General features: G+C 38.6%; 2 protein-coding genes across 5 annotated transcripts in view; one reads left to right on the top strand and one right to left on the bottom strand.

Annotated features, from left to right (window-relative positions):
• Positions 1 to 4,505: 4,505 nt before the first annotated feature.
• Positions 4,506 to 10,901, bottom strand: Fbxo48 (F-box protein 48). Of its 2 annotated transcripts, XM_070004495.1 has the most exons (4): positions 10,826 to 10,901; positions 9,550 to 9,643; positions 7,669 to 8,007; positions 4,506 to 7,185 (listed from the first exon to the last, which is right to left on the bottom strand). In XM_070004495.1, exons 3-4 carry the CDS (start codon positions 7,969 to 7,971, stop codon positions 7,024 to 7,026), a joined length of 465 nt encoding a protein of 154 aa, XP_069860596.1. In that variant the 5' UTR covers positions 7,972 to 8,007; positions 9,550 to 9,643; positions 10,826 to 10,901; the 3' UTR covers positions 4,506 to 7,023. The 2 variants fall into 2 exon arrangements, with proteins under 2 accessions (XP_069860596.1, XP_069860595.1); XM_070004494.1 differs by lacking the exon at positions 9,550 to 9,643 and having other exon boundaries at positions 10,826 to 10,896.
• A 241-nt stretch (positions 10,902 to 11,142) lies between these two features.
• Positions 11,143 to 19,088, top strand: part of Aplf (aprataxin and PNKP like factor) — a 69,829-nt gene continuing 61,883 nt past the window's right edge. For 2 of the 3 annotated variants that reach the window (XM_070004492.1, XM_070004491.1), the window contains exons 1-2: positions 11,143 to 11,409; positions 18,611 to 18,682. In XM_070004492.1, the coding sequence (XP_069860593.1) occupies positions 11,314 to 11,409; positions 18,611 to 18,682 (168 nt within the window). In that variant the 5' untranslated portion in view covers positions 11,143 to 11,313. Of the gene's footprint in view, positions 11,410 to 16,837; positions 17,018 to 18,610; positions 18,683 to 19,088 lie in introns of those variants that run through there. The other variant, XM_070004493.1, reaches the window with a different exon arrangement.

Genomic DNA, 19,088 nt, shown 5'->3' with positions numbered 1-19,088 from the left:
ATGCAAATCAAAACAACATTGAGATATCACCTCACTCCAGTTAGAACAGCAAAAATCAAGAACTCTAACAACAACAGATGCTGGAGGGGATGTGGACAGAAAGGAACCTTACTTCATTGTTGGTGGGAATGTAAACTTGTTCAACCACTTTGGAAAGCAGTATGGAGGTTCCTCAAAAGACTTCACATAGATCTCCCCTATGATCCAGCAATCCCACTTTTGGGCATTTACCCAAATGTTTACAAACAAGACCACACTAAAGCTACCAGCACAACTATGTTTATTGCAGCATTATTTACCATAGCTAAGATATGGAACCAACTCAGATGCCCCTCAGTAGATGAATGGATCAAGAAAATGTGGTATATATATATACAATGGAAATCTATGCCTCCATCAGAAAGAATGACATTGCCCCATTTGTTAGGAAATGGAAAGGTTTGGAAAAAATTATATTAAGTGAAGTAAGCCAGGCCCAAAGAAACATAGGTCCCATGGTTTCCCTTATTTGCAATATCTAGTATAGGTTTGAGTCAAGCGGAAAAAGTCAGATAATGTGATGTGAGGAAAATGAACCCTTAAATATGTATTTTAATGTTTTCGTTTCTTTCAGGCATGTGTTTCTAACGCATTTATAAGATTATTTCTTTGTTGCTTTGTATGTCCCTCCCCCACAGTGTAACCCCTGCTTTTACTATATTTGATGTCAGTATAACATGTGGAGGAGATGGGGACAAACAAGTCGTTTAAGGATTCAGGTGGAACTGTTGCAACAATGAGAAGTACAAAATGTCATGTCAAAACCAGCTTTACAATGTCCGTGTGGGGGCGGGGAGGGGGGTATGATTGGGTGTGGGGGGGGGAGGCTGGGAAGGGAGGTGAAGGGTAAACAAAGGAGGAGGCTGCAATGCTTGGTAAGAAATGTATGCATTATCCTGCCCATGTAATTGCAACCCCTCTGTACAGTATGTTCTCAAATAAAATAAAATTAAATTAAAAAAAAAGATATAGAAATCAGTTGTGTACATGTAATTTATAACCAATTAAAAGGTAGAGGAAGAGGAGATTCCAATTAAAAAAAGGATAAGACACTTAGAAATAAATTTGACATGTATATAAAATCTGTATGAGGAAAATTACATATATATATGTATATATGAGGAAAATACTCCTGAAAATACACAGGAATATTTCTTTGTGTTGGATAACCTAACATCATAAAGACATAAATTATCTCTAACTTAATGGTGACCTAATAAAATTATAGCAATTATTCTATTGGAACTAGACAAATGAATTCCAAAGTTTACATGGAAAATACATACATATGCATGTATAAGAAAACATGGAAAAAAGATCAATGAAGAGAGAAAACTTATTAAATCCCACTGCATAATAAGTCTCTGTAACATGTCACGAATAGATACAAAATCTGGAACATAGTTGGAAGTTCAGAAGGGAACCAAGTAGAAAAAAGTGCCATCTTAGATCATGAAAGAAGACAACTCATTAATAAATGCATTAGGACAAGTGTGCAGCCATTTACAAAAGACAACTATGAATCCTTAACATACACCATACTCTAGGAAAAACTTAGATGGAAAAAATAAGCCATCCAAGTACTAGGGGAAAACTTTTTAGAGTTTTATTGTAGAGAAAACAACACCCAATGCACAGGTTCAGTAGCATTTATAAAAATAAACTTTGAAAAAAAAACACCCTATACAAAATAAAAAAAATAAGTGACAAGGTAGGAGAAATATGACTGTGACATGTCACAGAGGGCTATCCTCCTTATTCTAAAAAAACACTCAAAAAATAAGAAAAAGTAGGTTGACATGCACCAAAATATCATGTTTTTCTTAAACATATATGCCTTACTTATAGCAGGATAAATACAAATTAAAATCTAATGGAATAGTTATTTTGCCTTTACTGAATGTTTGAAAATTTATGATAATCATTGGGGAAATAATATTGCCATTTCTTCTTAAAATTGTTATTATAAAGGTGATAAAGTCCTTACAGTTACATAGGTCAGGTAAGATGACCATTTTTTTCATAAGCAGATTGGTATGTATTCAGAAGCATGAAAATATACTTTTCTGTGACCAGATGAAGAAAATTTGATTTTGCCTAGTTATTAGATGGTATGATGGTATGATTGCTGTGTGAAAGTTACACTTTTTATTAGTATATATGCATTGCACAAAGAGATTTCATTGTTATATTTCCATACATTCATATATTGTCCTGGGGTTTGAACTCTGGACCTGGGCATTTTCTCTGAGCTTTTTTGCTCAAGGCTACTGCTCTAGCACTTGAGCCACAGCTCCACTTCTAGCTTTTTAGTAGTTTATTAGAGATAAGAGTCTCATGGGCTGGCTTTGAATTGTAATCTTCAGATCTCAGCCTCCTGAGCAGCTAGGATTACAGGCGTGAGCCACCAGTGCCCAGCTATCCCTCCTCTTTTTTCTTTTTTTATAAAAGGGTTTCATTACCTTATTTTACAAATGTGTATAAAGTACTTTGCTCATATTTACCTTCCCTTCACCTTTTTTGTTTATGATGTGATTATATAAAATTTGTGTGTGTGTGTGTGTGTGTGTGTGCGCGCGCGCGCGCAAGTGCGTAAAGAATATGTTACAATATTTAGGGACAAATGTCATGAGGTTTGTAAATCGCCTTTGAAATGCTTCACTTCAATGACATGTGTAGATGGTGGTGTAGTTTTGTTCTAATGTAATTTAAACCATAGGTTCTTAAGAAGAGTGACATCTCCCACTGAGGGGACTTTGGCAATGTCTGCAGACACACTGTCTTGGGAGTAGGTGCCATTGGCAGGGATAATGCCAACGATTCTAGAATGTACAGGACACCCTCTTCCCCCAACCCTTGTCTAACCAAAATATTCTCTAGCAACAGTGTGAAGGCTTCAAGGCTTACTATAAACAAGGATAAAGAAAACATGGCAGACATTAATGATCAGTAGGTGATCATAGCATTATCCTTATTGCTTTTGTGTGTGTCTAAAATTATTCAAAGTAAATTAAAATATACATATAATAAGAGGAGTCTGAGAAAGAAAAAAAGATGAATAAATATACCAACTATCATAAAAAATCAGTTTTAAAACTAACCATTGAGAATAAGGAAACTGCCCACTTTACTCAAAAGATCACCAAAAAGCTGAAGGGTTTTCAAAATGTTTTTAGAATGCTTTTTATTTTTTAAACAACAACAAAAAGAATCATATGTATTTTCTACCAGGCTTTCACTGTGTGATGAACTGGACTGCATTAACACTGTCCCATTAACACTAAAGTGAAATGAGCAAGCAGGAACAGGCAGCCCACTGCTTCTCTACAGGGCCCAAAAGACTCATTGCTTCAGAAGAAAATGATTATTAAAAAAAAACTTTCCTTGACAAGTTAGTATTTATGATTGCACAGTAGAATTAGTATTGTTTATAAAACTCTATGGTTTTATCTTACACTATTATTCATCCTGACCCAACTAGGCAAGAACCAGGATGTATTGGAAAGTTCAGAATGGGTATATTAAAAAAAGTATCTTTTATTTATGACATTACTGAATATGCATACAAAGGTTTTTAATTATAACTGGACTTGCATTTCTTGTTTTCTTTTGTTACTTTCAGTCTCATTTAGTCTGTTCTTCTTTCTACTTCTATTGTCTTCCTTTTCCAGTATTATTTTATTGTGCAGAATAAAACTGAAGTTGTATTCACCAATTATTTTTTGCTGTAATTTTTGTACCAGTCCTAGGGTTTGAACTCTGGGCCTGGGCACAGTCTCTGAGCTTTTGTGTTTAAGGCTTATGCTCTACTACTTGAACCACAGCTCCACTTCTGGCTTTTTGGTGGTTAATTAGAGATACAAGTCTCATGGAATTTCCTACCTGGGCTGTCTTTGAACTTTGATCCTCAAATTTCAGCCTCTTGAGCAGCTAGGATTATAAGCTTGAGCTATAGGCAACTGGAAAATTATAAACTTATTTTTAAACTCTAAATCTTTAACCGATTAAAAATTTAAAAACACTGGCAATTGTTTATTACTCTTTCCCAGTAATCCTGCTTCTTTTATATGCCATGTATGTTTACTACAGTATTTTATCTAAGCAGGAACATGCCTTCCTCCATTCAGCTCCACCCATTCACATTCACGGACCTAGTGGTTTAGTCTGATAAATATAGGGTTCATTTTAAGCCTACACCTTACAAATCATCAGTAAGCTGCAAATCTTCCTTAGACTGTGGTCATAGCTTATGTTATAGAAAGAATCATTTTAACATAATAGTACAAAAAAACAAACTACAGTTTATTCCCCTAACTTGCAAACATAATAATTCTGACTGGGGGTGAATCAATAATGTAAAATAATGTTATTTTTGAGACTGAATTGATTTTCAAGAATTTATTTCAATATATAACAAAATACATCTACTTTCCTATTTTATGCTTATATCTTTAAAAGAAAACTATGACAATTGCACAGATATTAGCATTAAGATCAAACATCTCACATATCTTAATAAATACACATTACATTTAATAAATCTTATCTATTAACATACAGTGAATCTGTTACTATATTTTATTTGCAATCATGTAAATTTAATTATCCATTCTGACTATGATTAAAATATAAATAATAAAAATAATTTAATGAATCATTATGGAACATCTACTAAGTACTAGGTTTATGAACACAAAAATAAATTTAAAAAATGGTCCTTGCCATTAATAATTTCACAGTCTGAAGGGATAGAAGACAAATACTGCAGATACTTCACCACAGTACATAAGCTTTGAGAGTTCCATAAACAAAGAAGTTTGGGAATCATAAAAAGGGCTATTTAATTCAGAATGGTCATGTTAGGAATGGTTTCCAGGCCAAGATGCTGAGTTTTGAAAAAGGTTTTGCTAAGAAGAGTCACTGTTGGGGAGGGGGAAGAACATTTCAGGTATATCAAACAACCTGTTTCAAGGCTGAGGTGTGAGCGAATGTGCATGGAACTGGAAGTTACAGGATGGGGCAGGTGTGAGAGAAGAGGCATACATGTAGACAAGACAACACCATTGAAAACCTTACTGGCAAACCCCTCCTACATCACCTTGACAATAAAAATAGAATAAAATAAACCTTATTGGCAAAGGTAGTTATTACATTCCATGTACATTTATGTAATTTGAGGGTAAGGATGAGAAGGGGCAATGGGGAAGAAGGAAGGAAGTGGTGACACTGACCAAGAAGCACTGTACTAATCACCTGACTTAAGGAATTGTCACCTCTTTGTACAATTACTCGATAACAATGATAATAACAGAAAGAAAAATAAACTTACTGGCTTTGATTTCTACTTGAATTAATTTAGGAGTTTAAGTTAGGGGACTTGTTAGTTTGCGTGCCAGTGGCTCATGCCTGTAGTCCTAACAACTCAGGAGACTGAGATCTGAGGATCACGGTTCAAAGCCAGCCCAGGCAGGAAAGTCTGTGAGACTCTTATCTCCAATTAACCACCAGAAAACCAGAAGTGGTGCTATGGCTCAAGTGGTAGAATGCTATCCTTGAGCTGAAGAGCTGAGGGACAGCGCCCAAGCCCAGATTTCAAGACCCACAACTGACAAAAAAAAAAAAAAAAAAGGTAAAGAAAGAAAGATTATACTGTTGACAAGTTACTGTAGTTAATCATAACCTCAACATAAGGGTCAGAATTCAGTAATGTAGCACAGATAAAGACAGAGATGGATTGGATTACTTTTTGATATTAGGTAATAAAATCAGTAAGAACTGTTTCTTGATTGGACATGGAGAAAGTACAAAATGGTCACTGCTTATCCCTTTAGATTGTGAAATTCTTATGGCGACTCAGTAAGGTAGGGGAAATGAACTACTGGACTTTTCAAGTTTTCTTCCAATTCTAAGAAGATAGTAGGTAAGAATCATTGTTTGTTTGATCCAGCAAAGGGAATTTGTAGACAGAGGACATCTTTCTGATACTTGCTTGTTAAATATGTCTTGCTTGGACTCATGTTTTGTGCTACAGCACATATTGTAGGAAGAAAACCCCATCCTAACTAAAATATTTTATAGATACTTTTTACTATGGTGTTGACCAGATTCAGAATGAACAGTCTGGTAGAGGATAGATTCATCTGTTTTTATGAAATAAATAAAAGCTTTCAGTTCTCTGGAAAAACTCTTTTAGATACCCAGAGAGTCATCAACTTTAACAAAGTCAAGTGTTAAGGGTTCTCTAGAATAATTTCTTTTTCTTTTAAGTGTGGAGAAATAAATAAAGAAAAGCCCTTTGTTTTGATGTCTATGAAGACTTCACTGGATGATGCTCTGAAGATGTCAGAAAGTCCCCCTGAGATAAACACATTGTATGGCAGTTTCCATACTCTAGTGTCAGGTTTGTAGGGAAGAAGTGGACATTTTAATCTGATGAGCTTTAACTCTAAAATCAGATTAATTTCTAAAAAGTCATAGTTATAACACTTAACAATAGTTTTACTATGTGAAAATCCAGTTTGATTCCACTGAAATGGAAAACATTGAATTGTAGAAATGGACATTTACTTTTTGTTTAAATAAACACATGGCTATTATTTTCACTTAGTTCTCTCATAAGTCTAAGTATGATTTCTTATTAAAGTCAATTTTAAGTGTTTGAATTTTCATTAACCAGAAAATGTTAAATGTTGCCATTTAAAGTAATGCCATATACTAACACAAATATATAAAGTAATACATTTTGAAATCATTCCATTAGCATATTGTTTCTAAGATAAACATTTCATGATTTCTCAGTACAGTAAAACTAGAATTTTTTTTACTGAAGTGCAAAATAGAAACAAATCTTTCCTTTTATAATGGCGTTTTCTTTGTTCTCTTTTAAATGTTTAAAAATTTGAAGTTGGAAAAAATATGAACAAATAAAAACCATCTTTTGCAGCTTATGAGTCATTTTAGTTTTAGACTGTGTAATATTTTCACTTATCTTTCCAGCTCTGCTTCTAGAATTTCCCCCCATGTGTCTGCGTCCATTGGGTACATGATTGTCTCTGGTAGACTAAAGGAAGAGGATATGTTGCTGTATCTGCCACTTAGCCATTCATGTTTCACTTTACTCTTCTGGTAATTTCTCAGCAGTGTTACCTAAAAGGGGTAAACCATGATCAAGGTAGTTGGTTGGTAAGTTTGTTCAAATGAAGAGCAGCCAACTCACAGGCTGAGAAAATAATTAAGTACTTACAATACTATACACATATGTTAGTAAACTGTAAACTTGTGGTGTGTGTGTGTGTGTGTGTGTGTGTGTGTGTGTGTGTGTGTGTGTGTGTATGTGTGTGTGTGTGTGTGTGTAGATTGAAGACTTTGGATTAGGTTGAGTGAGAAGAAGTAGCCTTTCCTTCTGGCTTAAAAAAATGTCATATGATTAATGGGAAATAGTGTAGAAGCTGTGTTTAGCAGGATAAAAAAAACAGTAACTCAATTTTAAGTCATTCCTTAATGTGCTCAACACATTCTGTGATGTTCTGCATATGAAATTCTAACTTTTCCAAGCAGAAGTTGGTGTTGTTTCAAACCCAATACCAAAACACTGTCAGAAACATGGTAGACTGCCACGGTGAAACTTACCCTCCAGGAGTAACCACTTTGTAGATCATCATCTATTTCTCGCTGACACACAGTCCTTAAAGACAAGCAGTGAGGCTTCCATATAGAATCACTACTTTGTATTGTATCATTCCATTCCCTGCAAGTTACAGAAGCTCTGCACAAACTTTGAATGTCCAGTTGACTGAAAATTTTTAAAGTGACTTCTAGAGGAAGCTGATCAAAGTTTATTTGACTCTTGTTTTTATCCTTCTCAGAATCCACAGAGTTTAATTGGGTATCAGAAACTATCAAATCATTACTCCTCTTGGAAGTTTTCTTCATGACTTGGTGTTTCAATAAAGTGTCTTCATATGTAATCTAAAGGCAAAGTTGAAACATAGAGACTCATTCAGTCTAATTCAGACTCTAACTGTTCTCTGAGTCAGATATTTTTGGGGTATTATTTTAAAAAATGGTAACTTTCTTAATTCAACCTCTTAATCTGTGAAATAGGACCAAAGCTGCCTGTCTCTTGTGTGTTCTTGTGAAGACTGACAAAGAGAGCTATAAAACTTGAAGCATCATATCTGAATTATACATGGAAATCTCTCAACCTGTTAGTTATCCTCCTTTTAAATGTCTTAGCATTTTTTTTTAAACCAGAGAACATTCTATAAAAAGGGAAATGATTCTTCATACATCGGAGTTGCTTACTTATTTTACAACAAATAATTAATGAGCACTTTATATTTTCCCTCATATTAACCCTCTAAGGTCCTGTGTGTTTTACACTTAGAGCACATATTATTTTAGATTAGTCCCATTTTAAGTAGCATTAACCACATGGTCTCAAGGGTCTCAGGTTGGATAGTGTAGCTCTAGGTTGGGAACTCTTTGTGTCCACAGAGGGGGTCAGCTCTTTGAATGGAGATGTTCTCTCAAATGCTTCTGGAAAAAAGTGCATTTTTTTCATTAAAACACTGTATGCAATACCATGAAAATGCTTTTCCTTGTAATACAATAAAATTAAATGCTATCATCTAAAGGAGAAGGTCAACAGTCCTGTTTTTGGTACTGGAGTTTGAACTCAGCCTCGCAATAGCTAGATTGATGTCCTTTTTGGACCATATTTATTGGCCTTAGATACAGTCACTACTGGAAGAACTCACTGAAACATTTATGTCAGCATTTATGAAAAGTTCTATCAAACTCCTAAATACTTGTTGCCTGAGAGAAACAATGCCTTGCCATTAAGTTCTTCATGTACTATTTATGTAAACATTGTTTACCTCCTTGCACCTAATTTGTAGGTGCTCAATTGTGACACAAATCTATCTGAAATAGAGAAGAGCAAGAGAAAGATGGAACCTTCCATCAAAGACACAGTCTTAAATACTCAACTTAGTTCTAAGATTAGTGAAGTTACCCTACATATATAGTTAATGCTGAACTATTGATAACAGAGATCAGCAAGGAGTAACAACTATAAACAGTGTATATTATTCAGTTCCAAAGGTAACTAAGGATTTAAAGCTTAGATACAACTAAATTACTTAGAATGTGGCAAGCTTCTGAAAGCAAGGTTGGGTATATAACCACCTTTAACTATTACTGCATATAAGGATAATTTGTATTTACTTTAAACCAGTTTATTACACTTTCTTTCATAAAGGGGGGTGTTGAGTTCTAATAGGAGGTGTTAAATATATAGTATATATTTATATGTTATATATGTATTTATTTATATATTTGTTATTAATATATATTGTGCAATTAATATAAAAGATTGTGTAATATTTATATATAAATTAACTATCTATTCATTATTGACATATTAATATATATTTATATATTAAATATATATTTAACAACTAGTAACATTTCTCTGTCTACAAAGAGCCCAGATATATGTGTCTGTACCTGCCAAGACCGTGGTGACTTCCAGTGATTAGGTTGTTTAAGATCCAAATTAGTTTAGTGAGAACTAAAATGTTTGTGTTCAAAAGAGGACTTCCTGTAGAGGTTTGGGGAAGTAAGAAAGCAAAGTAATAAAAACAAGAGCATGAGTCAAGAGCAAGTTTCTGCCATACAGGTTCTCTCCTTCATGATTCAAATGAATCAAAGCCAAGCCATCCTCTCTCTCTCTCTCTCTCTCTCTCTCTCTCTCTCTCTCTCTCTCTCTCTCTCTCTCTCTCTCTCTCCCTCTCTCCTCTCTCTCCTCTCTCCTCTCTCTCTCCCTCTCTCTCTCCCTCTCTCTCCCTCTCTCTCTTCTCTCTCTCCTTTCTCTCTCTCCTCTCTCTCCCTCTCTCTCTCCTCTCTCTCTCCTCTCTCCCTCCTTCCCTCTCTCCCTCCCTCTCTCCCTCCCTCCCTCTCTCCCTCCCTCCCTCTCTCCCTCCCTCCCTCTCTCCCTCCCTCCCTCCTCTCTCTCTCTGTCTCCTCTCTCTGTCTCCTCTCTCGGTCTCTCTGTCTCTCTGTCTCTCTCTCTCATTGGGAGAATGTTAGTGCCTTGCTATTTCTCCCAGGATCGAAGCTGGTGAATAACACACTTTCCACGATTCCACAGGAGGCAGGGGAAGGTGTTTCTTTTCTTTCCTTTATTCAAGTTTTAATAGGTTTCATGATGCCGTTTTCACACACGTCGATGATGGACGTTGATCATATTCACCTCCCTTCTTAACCTCCTCCCCGCCCCCTCCCCTCTGCCGCCCGCCACACCGTTCCCCTTCGACGTCCCAGATAGTCCCCCGACGAAGGGTTCCTTGGCCAGGTCTCTAAACACAACAACAGACCCAGAGACCCCGCACTAGACATCTTTCTTTCTAGGTGTTGGACTCCTCGTAAGCCAGCCCCGCCGCGCCAGCCCTCTATAACCTCAGAGCTGGTCTCGGGTGTCAGCGGACCAGAGTGGGCAGAGGGCCGGGCACTGCTGGGCCAGGCCAGAACGGTGTGTGTGTGGGGGTGGGGGACCCTCCACCAGGTGTGGCCCCCAGGTGTGTCAGGGTGGGCTCTGCCGCCTGAGTCCCAAGCACACCTGACACGGACGGGAAACAAGACAGCTGTCACCGTGGCTGCCCAGGCGGCTCCGGTCCGCGGAAAGAAGGCTGCGCTCGCGCCGGGCATGCGAGCCCCCCGCCCCCCCCCCCTCCCCAAGAAAGGCAGGCCCAGGACTGCCAAGAGGGAAGACCCTCCTACCTACCCCGCGGCGGTGGCTTCTTCCCCCGGCGAGGCAAGATCTCTGGGACTCGAATTCCTCTCCATGGTCCTCCTCCTCCCGCCCACTCTAGCCCCACCCTGCTGGCCAGACTTCGCCCGTGAGCCAAGTGGCGCGCGCAGTGCCTTCTGGGATTAGTAGTTTTATCAAGGCATTTTTTTTTAAGCTCAGGAAAGGAAGGCGGCAGGAGGACTACAAAGCCCGGCATCCTCTAGACCCGGGTGGGAGGGCAGGTGAGCAAGATAGGGCGGGGGGCGGTGGAGCGCAGCCGGACTTCGGGTGCTGATTGACAGGGGGGCGCCCGTGTCGGGCGGGAATCCCTAACCTGCGTGGGCCCAGCGTAGTCTTTGCGTTCCCGCCAGCGCCAGCTTCCAGGTTTTCCCTCGGCCCGGGGCTGGCCTGGCGTGCGTGTGTGGAAGGCGGAAGCAGCTGCCGGCGCTGTCTCCGCGCCTGGGTGCTTAATCCTCGCCCGCATGTCCCGGGGCTTCGAGCTGCAGCCGCTGGACGGCGGCCCCCGGGTGGCCCTGGGGCCCGGGGAGACGGTGATCGGCCGCGGGCCGCTGCTGGGAGTAAGTGCGGGAAGGGCTCGGCGGACCCGGAGTGCGGGGCGGGGGCCTCCGCCGGCCTGCCCTGCCTGTCTGCGGTGCGGAGGATGCGGACAGCGCCGTCCCCTGCGGTCACCTGGCGGACATTCCTCCAAAGACTCGGACTGTGTGGTCAGTCCCGCCAGGAGCTGGCGACGAGCGCGCTGGGGCCGAGCCAGGCCCGCGCTGTAGGCACCCAGGAACCCAGAGTTTCAATGCAGATTGTAAACGAGTTTCCCCGGGCCAGTGGCTCCTGCAGGGCTAAAGATACTGTGTCTGCCTTACAAAGCCCCAAATACCTAAGAGTGGGCTTGTCAGCCTTAAGGTTAATCTCCTCTAAATTAATTTCTCCTAAACTCTGGCCTACTCTGTAGGTCTGGGTGGACTTTTATTGTAATAGCCTTTTTTGGGGGTATAATTTTAATACCAAACTCCTAGTAGTCATAGTGTTCCAGGCAATGTTACTAATACATATAAAATATAAATATATTACTAGGTATAAAAAACAACTCTAGATACACACCTATGTATGTATGTACATATATATCCTTTCAAAACCCCCCTCATGTTCCTTATTGTTCAGATGAGAATTGCACTACAAACCATTTATTTAAAGGTGATACTTAACCTCTAGAATGTATATTGCCACTACTCTTATTTTCCAACTAACTCCAATTAGGAGTTAGTCTGCAAGTCGCAAATTCTCTTAAGTACACCTGTGATCCTTCTCCCCCGCACTCCCAATTAAACTTTTCTTGTATCCACTTTGTGCATGAAACTGCAGATTTTAGCACTGTGGTACATACCTGGAAGAGAGGACCATACATAGCAAGGTATGGATCCTAACCTGTGGAAGTTTCCCTGGGAAGGGAGAAACATGTGTGTTAGTTAATATGAGGGAGTAAGAAGTATATATTATTATCCTGGTTAACTTGCAGCGCCAGAGTGGAACCATTGATATTAGCCTTGGTGGTCTTTGTGAGATCAGGAAAAGGAGTGAGATTGTTTAAGCTTGTTTTGTGGCGGTGGTCGTGTGTGTGTACACGTGTGTGTGTGTGCAAAAATACATGTTTATGTAGTAAGGTTGTTGAGAAACAAGCTTACATGCTGTTTATTCCTCCTCACTACCCCCCCTCTCCCAAGTGAGTAGTTAAATATTTAGGTAATATTTTGTTACTATGTCCCTAGTTTGTTACCCTACAGAAGAAAAAAAGAAAACCAACTAAATGAGCTTTCTGGGACTTTTCCACTCTCCTTTTAAATGCTAAGATTAAAATATCAATTACTGTGTACTTCATTGAGTAGGCATATGTCTGTAAAAAGTCAGTTTACCTCTTTTGGAGACTGAGCTTTGAGTATTGTCTTGGGGACAAATCCAAGACTCCTACCTTCAGTTAACTAGCCCAAAGCCAGAACTTGATGGGTTGTTCAAGTGATGGAACACCAGTCTGTTTTTGTTTTGTTTTTTTGTTTTGGTATTTAATTATTCCAACTAATGGGCTTTTTTTTTTTTTTTCTCGTGGGTCATGAGGCCTGAACTCTGGGCCTGGGCGCTGTCCCTCAGCTCTTCAGCTCAAGGCTAGCACTCTACCACTTGAGCCACAGAGCCACTTCCGGATTTTTCTGCTTATGTGGTGCTGAGGAATTGAACCCAGGGCCTCATGCATGCAAGGCAAGCACTCTACCACTGAGCCACCTTTCCAGCCCCTAATGGGCTTCATTGTAATGAGAGTTTTGAAAACCATTATGATAGGTGAAAGGACTGAGGATTAAAAATATTTTCATTTACAGATATATTCTGCTTTTAGGAAATCAAATTAAAATATGCAAAGATGTAAAATTAAGTGAAATGGAAGCTTTATTTAGGCTTCCATTATTTACATTACAAAAGGAGAATTTTGCTTTACAAAAACATTGGTGTCCTTGCTTCTGAGAACAGTGAATGCCCCTTGGTGCCTTTGGATCAGGACCTGAGTCCTTAGTAAGTTCTAGACACACTGGTGTTTCATGTAAAGCAAAGCTTACCCTGGCAGTGTTTGTTGGGTTGCATCAGGCATGGATAAGGATTTACGCTGTCAGAGAAGGTCAGCTGAGAGGAGAGGTTTTGAGTGACAGACATCCTTGGTAGAAAACAGAAAAGGTTTAACATTAGACTTTCAGGCTCCTATCTAATCTTGATGTGAAGGTACCCATCAAATGAGCCATTTTATCTCTTTAGCTTAACCTGAGTGGTGTTTAGTGATTAAAGTAAAGGATTCCAAATCAGAAGTCAAGTTTTCTTTCTGTCTGTCTTGTTTCCAAGTAGATACTGCTGATAGGTTCACTCTAAGGATAGGTTCCTATTCCTAAGGATGGTTTCTATTTGATGGATGCAGTAAAGCCTTGTTAATGTTTTTAATTGTCTGTGAATTCTTCAGTTCACATTCAAATCCGAATGTGTTGCCCTATATACACATTGGTGAACCAGACAAGAAGTCCTCTTTTCCCACCTTTCATCTTTACCTTTAAAAAAGATAACCAATTTGCTAATTATAGAATTGGGGGGCTGGGAAGGTGGCTCAGTGGTAGAGTGCTTGCCTTGCATGCATGAGGCCCTGGGTTCGATTCCTCAGCACCACATAAGCAAAAAGAAAAAAGCTGGAAATGGCGCTGTGGCTCAAGAGGTAGAGCACTAGCCTTGAGCTGAAGAGCTGAGGGACAGCGCCCAGGCCCAGAGTTCAGGCCCCACGACCAGACCCCCCCCCAAAAAATTGATAGAATTGGGGCAGAGGGATGTCACTTGAGAGCACCAGTCTTGAGTGAAAAAAACAACTTGAGAGTACCAGGTCCCCTGACTTCAAGCTCTAGTTCTCATGCTAAAAACAAGACAAAATGAAGAACCTGTTCATCAATGCAGAGGTTTATCTTTTGGCTTGTGTTTTATAAACATGATTGACTTTTTCATTATTTTCAGCTATTCTTTGTATTACAGATTGATAGTGGACTCTGAAGAATTAGGGCAGGTAGAATTTGGGCTCCTGAGAAGTGGGCAAAATTTTTGGAGACAAGGGCCCTTTTGGCTAATTGAATGTATTATTTAAAGAGCATATTGGCTAATTGGGGTAAATGCTCACTAACTTTCTAAGGCAGTCACATTGTGACAACTATCCTATTGAGCCTTTGTAAGAATTTCTTCTTTTTTATACTCATCAACAAATAGACTCAGTACTTTCAGGCTCGGCAAAATTGAGTAGAATGTACAGTTTCCTTATGGTGCTCCCTCCCCCACACACGAAGGTCTTCTCCACTCTCAGCCACATTTCATTGATGGATTTTCAAGGACACATTGTTCCCTAAAGGTACAGTTTATGTGGGTGTTCCTTGTGGTCAGTTGATTCCGACCAATGTGTATGTCTCCATTATTTCTGTGTCACATAGAGAAATACCAGTGCCTTAAAATCCCTCTGTGCCTTTGCTTATTTATCCTTCCCTTCCTTCCCTAAACTAATAATTATTTCTGTAGTGCTGCCTTTCTTCAAGATGTCATATTGATATCACATAGGGTGAAGTTTTTCAGTTTTTACTTAGTTATATGCATTTAGGGTTCCTTTATGTCTTTATATAGTTTGATGGCTCATTTCTTTCCATGACCTCCTGCCTTTTTTTTCCCCCAATACTAGAGTTTAAATTCAGGACCTTCATGGCACTTATTACATAAATGCTTTACCACTTGAGCTATGCTTCTAGCCCTTTTTGCCTCGATTATTTTTATAGTCTTGACTTTCAGAGTCTTGCCTGGGTCTGGGCTATCATGGGCTGCAGATCTCCTACATGTACTTCCCCAAATCACTGGAGATGAGAGTCATGGGACTCTGCCCCCAGCCATTGTGCTTCCCCTGTAGCTGGGATAACTGGCACATGCCACCACTTCCAGACATTGGTTGAGACAGCGTTATGAACTTCTTCCCTTACACCCTTTCTTATTCTTTCTTGCACTCTCTTGTTTCTTTCCTCCTCTCTCTCTCCCTCTCTCCTCCTCTTTTCTTCTCCCTTTCTCTCTCCCTCTCTCAACAATGCCTCCAGATGTCTTCCCTTCTGTTTACTGTTCAACCCGAATATGGTATTTTCTCAAATACCTTCATATACTGGAAATTTGGGCTTCTTTCTCTGATAATTTGCTTTTTTTTGTATATTTTGTTTGAGTTTCTGGGTTTTTGTATTTTTTTTCTATAACTGGGGCTTGAACTTGAGTTTTCTGGTTTTGTTCAGTTTTTTTCACTTACAGCTGTTTTTCAACCCCTTGAACCATGCTTCTACTGCCAGCTTTAAGCTGGTTAATTGGAGATAAGAGTGTCTCTGATTTGTCTACTAGGCAGGCTCTGAATGGGGATTTTCAGTCCTCAGCTTCCTATTTTTAAAGTTAGGATGATAGGTATGAGTCATGGTTTATCCATTCAAGATCTGTGGAATTAGACATATTCCTCCTTTCCACATGGTACCTTTTCTGAACTTGTTATGCTTAGTGTCACACATTTTAAGCCTCTCCTTTTAGAATTTGAAAATGCTGTATCTGAGATATGCTTTCCGTATTTCCTCCTTGAGATGTGCCTAACTCCCATTTTTCTCACTTTGCCCTCTGACTTCTGCTTGAGCATAGGATAAGGAGCTTGATCTGCTGGATTTGATGTTTCTCTTTCCTTCTTACATGTAAATGAAGATATTCATCAGTCTCTTACTTGTGCTTTTGGTGTGGGATATGGGTAATTTTATTTTCCCTGCTTGTTGATTAATTTGACTTTTTTGGAGGATATGTGTGGTATGATCAGACTATTTTTATTTGTTTATTTTTCAGACAAAATTTCACTGGGTAGCCTAGGCTGTCCTCAAACTAGTTTTTTTTTCTTCCTGCCTTTGCCTTTCAAATGCTGCAGTTATAGTTTTGTACCACCATGCTCAGAAAAAATGACCTTTTGTTAGTCTATAGCGGTGCCTGGTTTGTCATGAAATGATACTGTAATGGAATGATATATCCACTAGAGGTCACGTTATGCTTTCACATTATTTTAAAATACCTTTTTCTTCTTAGTGTTTGTGAAGCCTACTTCAAAGATTGAAATAGAAATAGAAAACTGAAATAGAAAAGGCCATTATTGCTTTCTGCAACAGTGTAGTTTTATTGTAGTAAAAGAAAGAAGTCTACAGTGAGTTCGTATAGGAATCATATGCTGTGATTAAAAAAAAAATCTTTGGCACTGTATTACTCTTTTGGTTAGGAAATTCACTTGTTATTGAAGGAACAATGAAATCCGAGACCCCCAAATTAGAAATAGTAACTTCTTTTACCATAAAGTACAGAATGATACTCACTTCCTGTAATCTCTTAGAAATGATTTTATGTAGATGTAATGCATTTCACACACATATTATTGTTTTCATTTGTTTATTGCTCATGGAGATTTGGAGCTCAGTCTACCAGGAGTGGTACCCACCCAAATTAAAATTATCTGGGCTTCCAATGTCTAAATATGTAAAATATGAATAACAGCTATGGCTTCATTATGTTAAACCTCAATGTTAAAGTGAAAGTTCTGTGCAATGAAGAAATGAGTTATTGGTAAGTGCTTTGATTAAAGGAATCTCTAAAGTTCTGTCTTCTTTTTTAAAGTTAGATTATTAGTTTACATTTGTTTCTCTAAAGGTGCCATCAAACCTAACAATAGGCTATCTTGAACTTACTTTGGTAGTAAATATTTATAAAATGAGCCTTGGTTTTGGGGACCATTTCTGTGGCACTCACTCTTCTGGGATGCTTAGTGTTTCTAAACTTTCTGTGTGGAACTGCTCGCTGATACAAACAAAAAAAAAAGAATGCTGACTTCTGACACTTTCTATTTGTGCAATTTTTTGTAGAATTAATGGATTTAGTTGTACAAATGCATCAGTGTTGTGCTTTTACATGCGTTTGGCCCTTCTGTGGATAATGCCAGGTTTTAAGTACTAGGTAGTAAGATAACTAAGACATGAGTCAGAAAAGTGTGGTGTTAATTGAATCAGAACTTAAAATGCTTTCCTTATGTATGAGCCACAGATAAAAGAGGTAATTTATTGTCTTTACAGTGAAATGAGAAGATGATCATTTTTACCATTTAAAATGAGTATAATTTTCAAACTTGGGTATGCAGGAATCATTGTGAGGATAAGTTGACCATTGTTGGCCCAAAACAGGAAACAAATAGAATTTAAAAATAGATCCTGGGCTGGCAAGGTGGCTCAGTGGTAGAGTACTTGCCTTGCATGGTTGAGGCCCTGGGTTAGATTCCTCTGCACCACATAAGCATAAAAAAAAAAGCCGGAAGTGGCACTGTGGCTCAAGTGGTAGAGTGCTAGCCTTAAGTTGAAGAGCTGAGGGACAGCGCCCAGGCCCAGAATTCAGGCCCCACGACCGGAACCCCCCCCCCAAAAAATAGATCCTAATCTCTTTTACATTTTAAATGTTTGTTATTTACTATTATTCCTTTTGTTTTCATAACTACTGAGATGGTCTCAGAGATTAAATGCAAATTTACCTGATCAAAACCTGCCAGACCTCGGACTTACAGTCATAACCCTTACATTTTTTCAGACTGCTTCTTTAAAATGCCTTTGCTATTATAACAATGTATTATATATGCACCTGTTCTCATAAGGTTTATTGCTAGGAATCCCACAAAATGTTTTTCATGAATAGAGGTGTTAGACAGGTTTGGGATGTTAGGCCCATGCTTGTTTTGCCTCTGCCATTTATTCATCTATGACTTTGGAATGAGTTGTTTCATCTGTTAAATGAGAACTGCCATTGATACATGGTTTTCAAAAAAATTACTTAAAAATTTAAATAGTTATGCAAAGTTTCAGCTCAAGTCAGATTATAAGTATAATGCATAGTTCTTCCTCATCTTTCCCAATTACATCCATACCCCCAACTTACATAGTTCCATTTTTACATATGTATATTGAAGAAAGTGTCTGGATTTACCTGTCCTTCCTCTTTCAATTCATCTTCCCCCTTTCCTTTGCCACCACACTCAACAAACTTACATAGTTGTTGAATGGGTGACATACTTCATATCTAGTCTACTGACTTCAGGAACATGCCAAGGGAATTGTGTGCCTACTGTTCAGGCTTGTTTGTTTAGGAGGTGACTGTATTTTTGTTTTCCCATTGTAGATAACAGACAAGAAGGTGTCTAGAAGACATGCCATTCTTGAGGTGGTGGGTGGTCAGCTCCGAATCAAACCGGTAAGCCTGCTAGTTATGATAGATTTTAACTTTTTAAATCTCTTATCCTTCTAGTGTCTGATTCAAGGTCCCTGTCTTCTAAGGTTCTAGAAATAGGGAATTCATATCAGAATATATCCTTCCCTTGGCTAGAAGATTCTTGGGAAGTAGAGCTACAGTATTAAATTATATATATTTTCTCAATGGATAAAGCTACATTTATGTAGTTAGAATTTTAATGAAATATGACTGCAAGTTCATCTATGCATTATGGTTTTACTCATAACTGGATATTCCAAATAAGATTCTGCAAGAAAGCTTATAACTATGTAATGGTTGACTTTTGCAGGGGAAGGAGGAGGGTAGTGACTGAAGTTGGTTTTGTTTTAAAGGTGTATCTTAACAAATTCTGTAACTCTTTGTGTAG

The sequence above is a fragment of the Dipodomys merriami genome, unplaced genomic scaffold, assembly GCF_024711535.1.
Source record: "Dipodomys merriami isolate MVZ:Mamm:240054 unplaced genomic scaffold, mDipMer1.0.p SCAF_63, whole genome shotgun sequence".
In the NCBI taxonomy this organism is placed as follows: domain Eukaryota; kingdom Metazoa; phylum Chordata; class Mammalia; order Rodentia; family Heteromyidae; genus Dipodomys; species Dipodomys merriami.
This window is presented reverse-complemented; position numbering and strand designations above follow the sequence as displayed.

What these genes read in the sequence shown, in the direction of transcription:
- Fbxo48 (XM_070004495.1), bottom strand. Translation starts at nt 7,971, where the DNA reads ATGAAGAAAACTTCCAAGAGGAGTAATGATTTGATAGTTTCTGATACC. An exon ending in AAAGTGGTTACTCCTGGAGG is followed by an intron (nt 7,186 to 7,668) that starts GTAAGTTTCACC and finishes TACCCCTTTTAG; the next exon opens with GTAACACTGCTGAGAAATTA.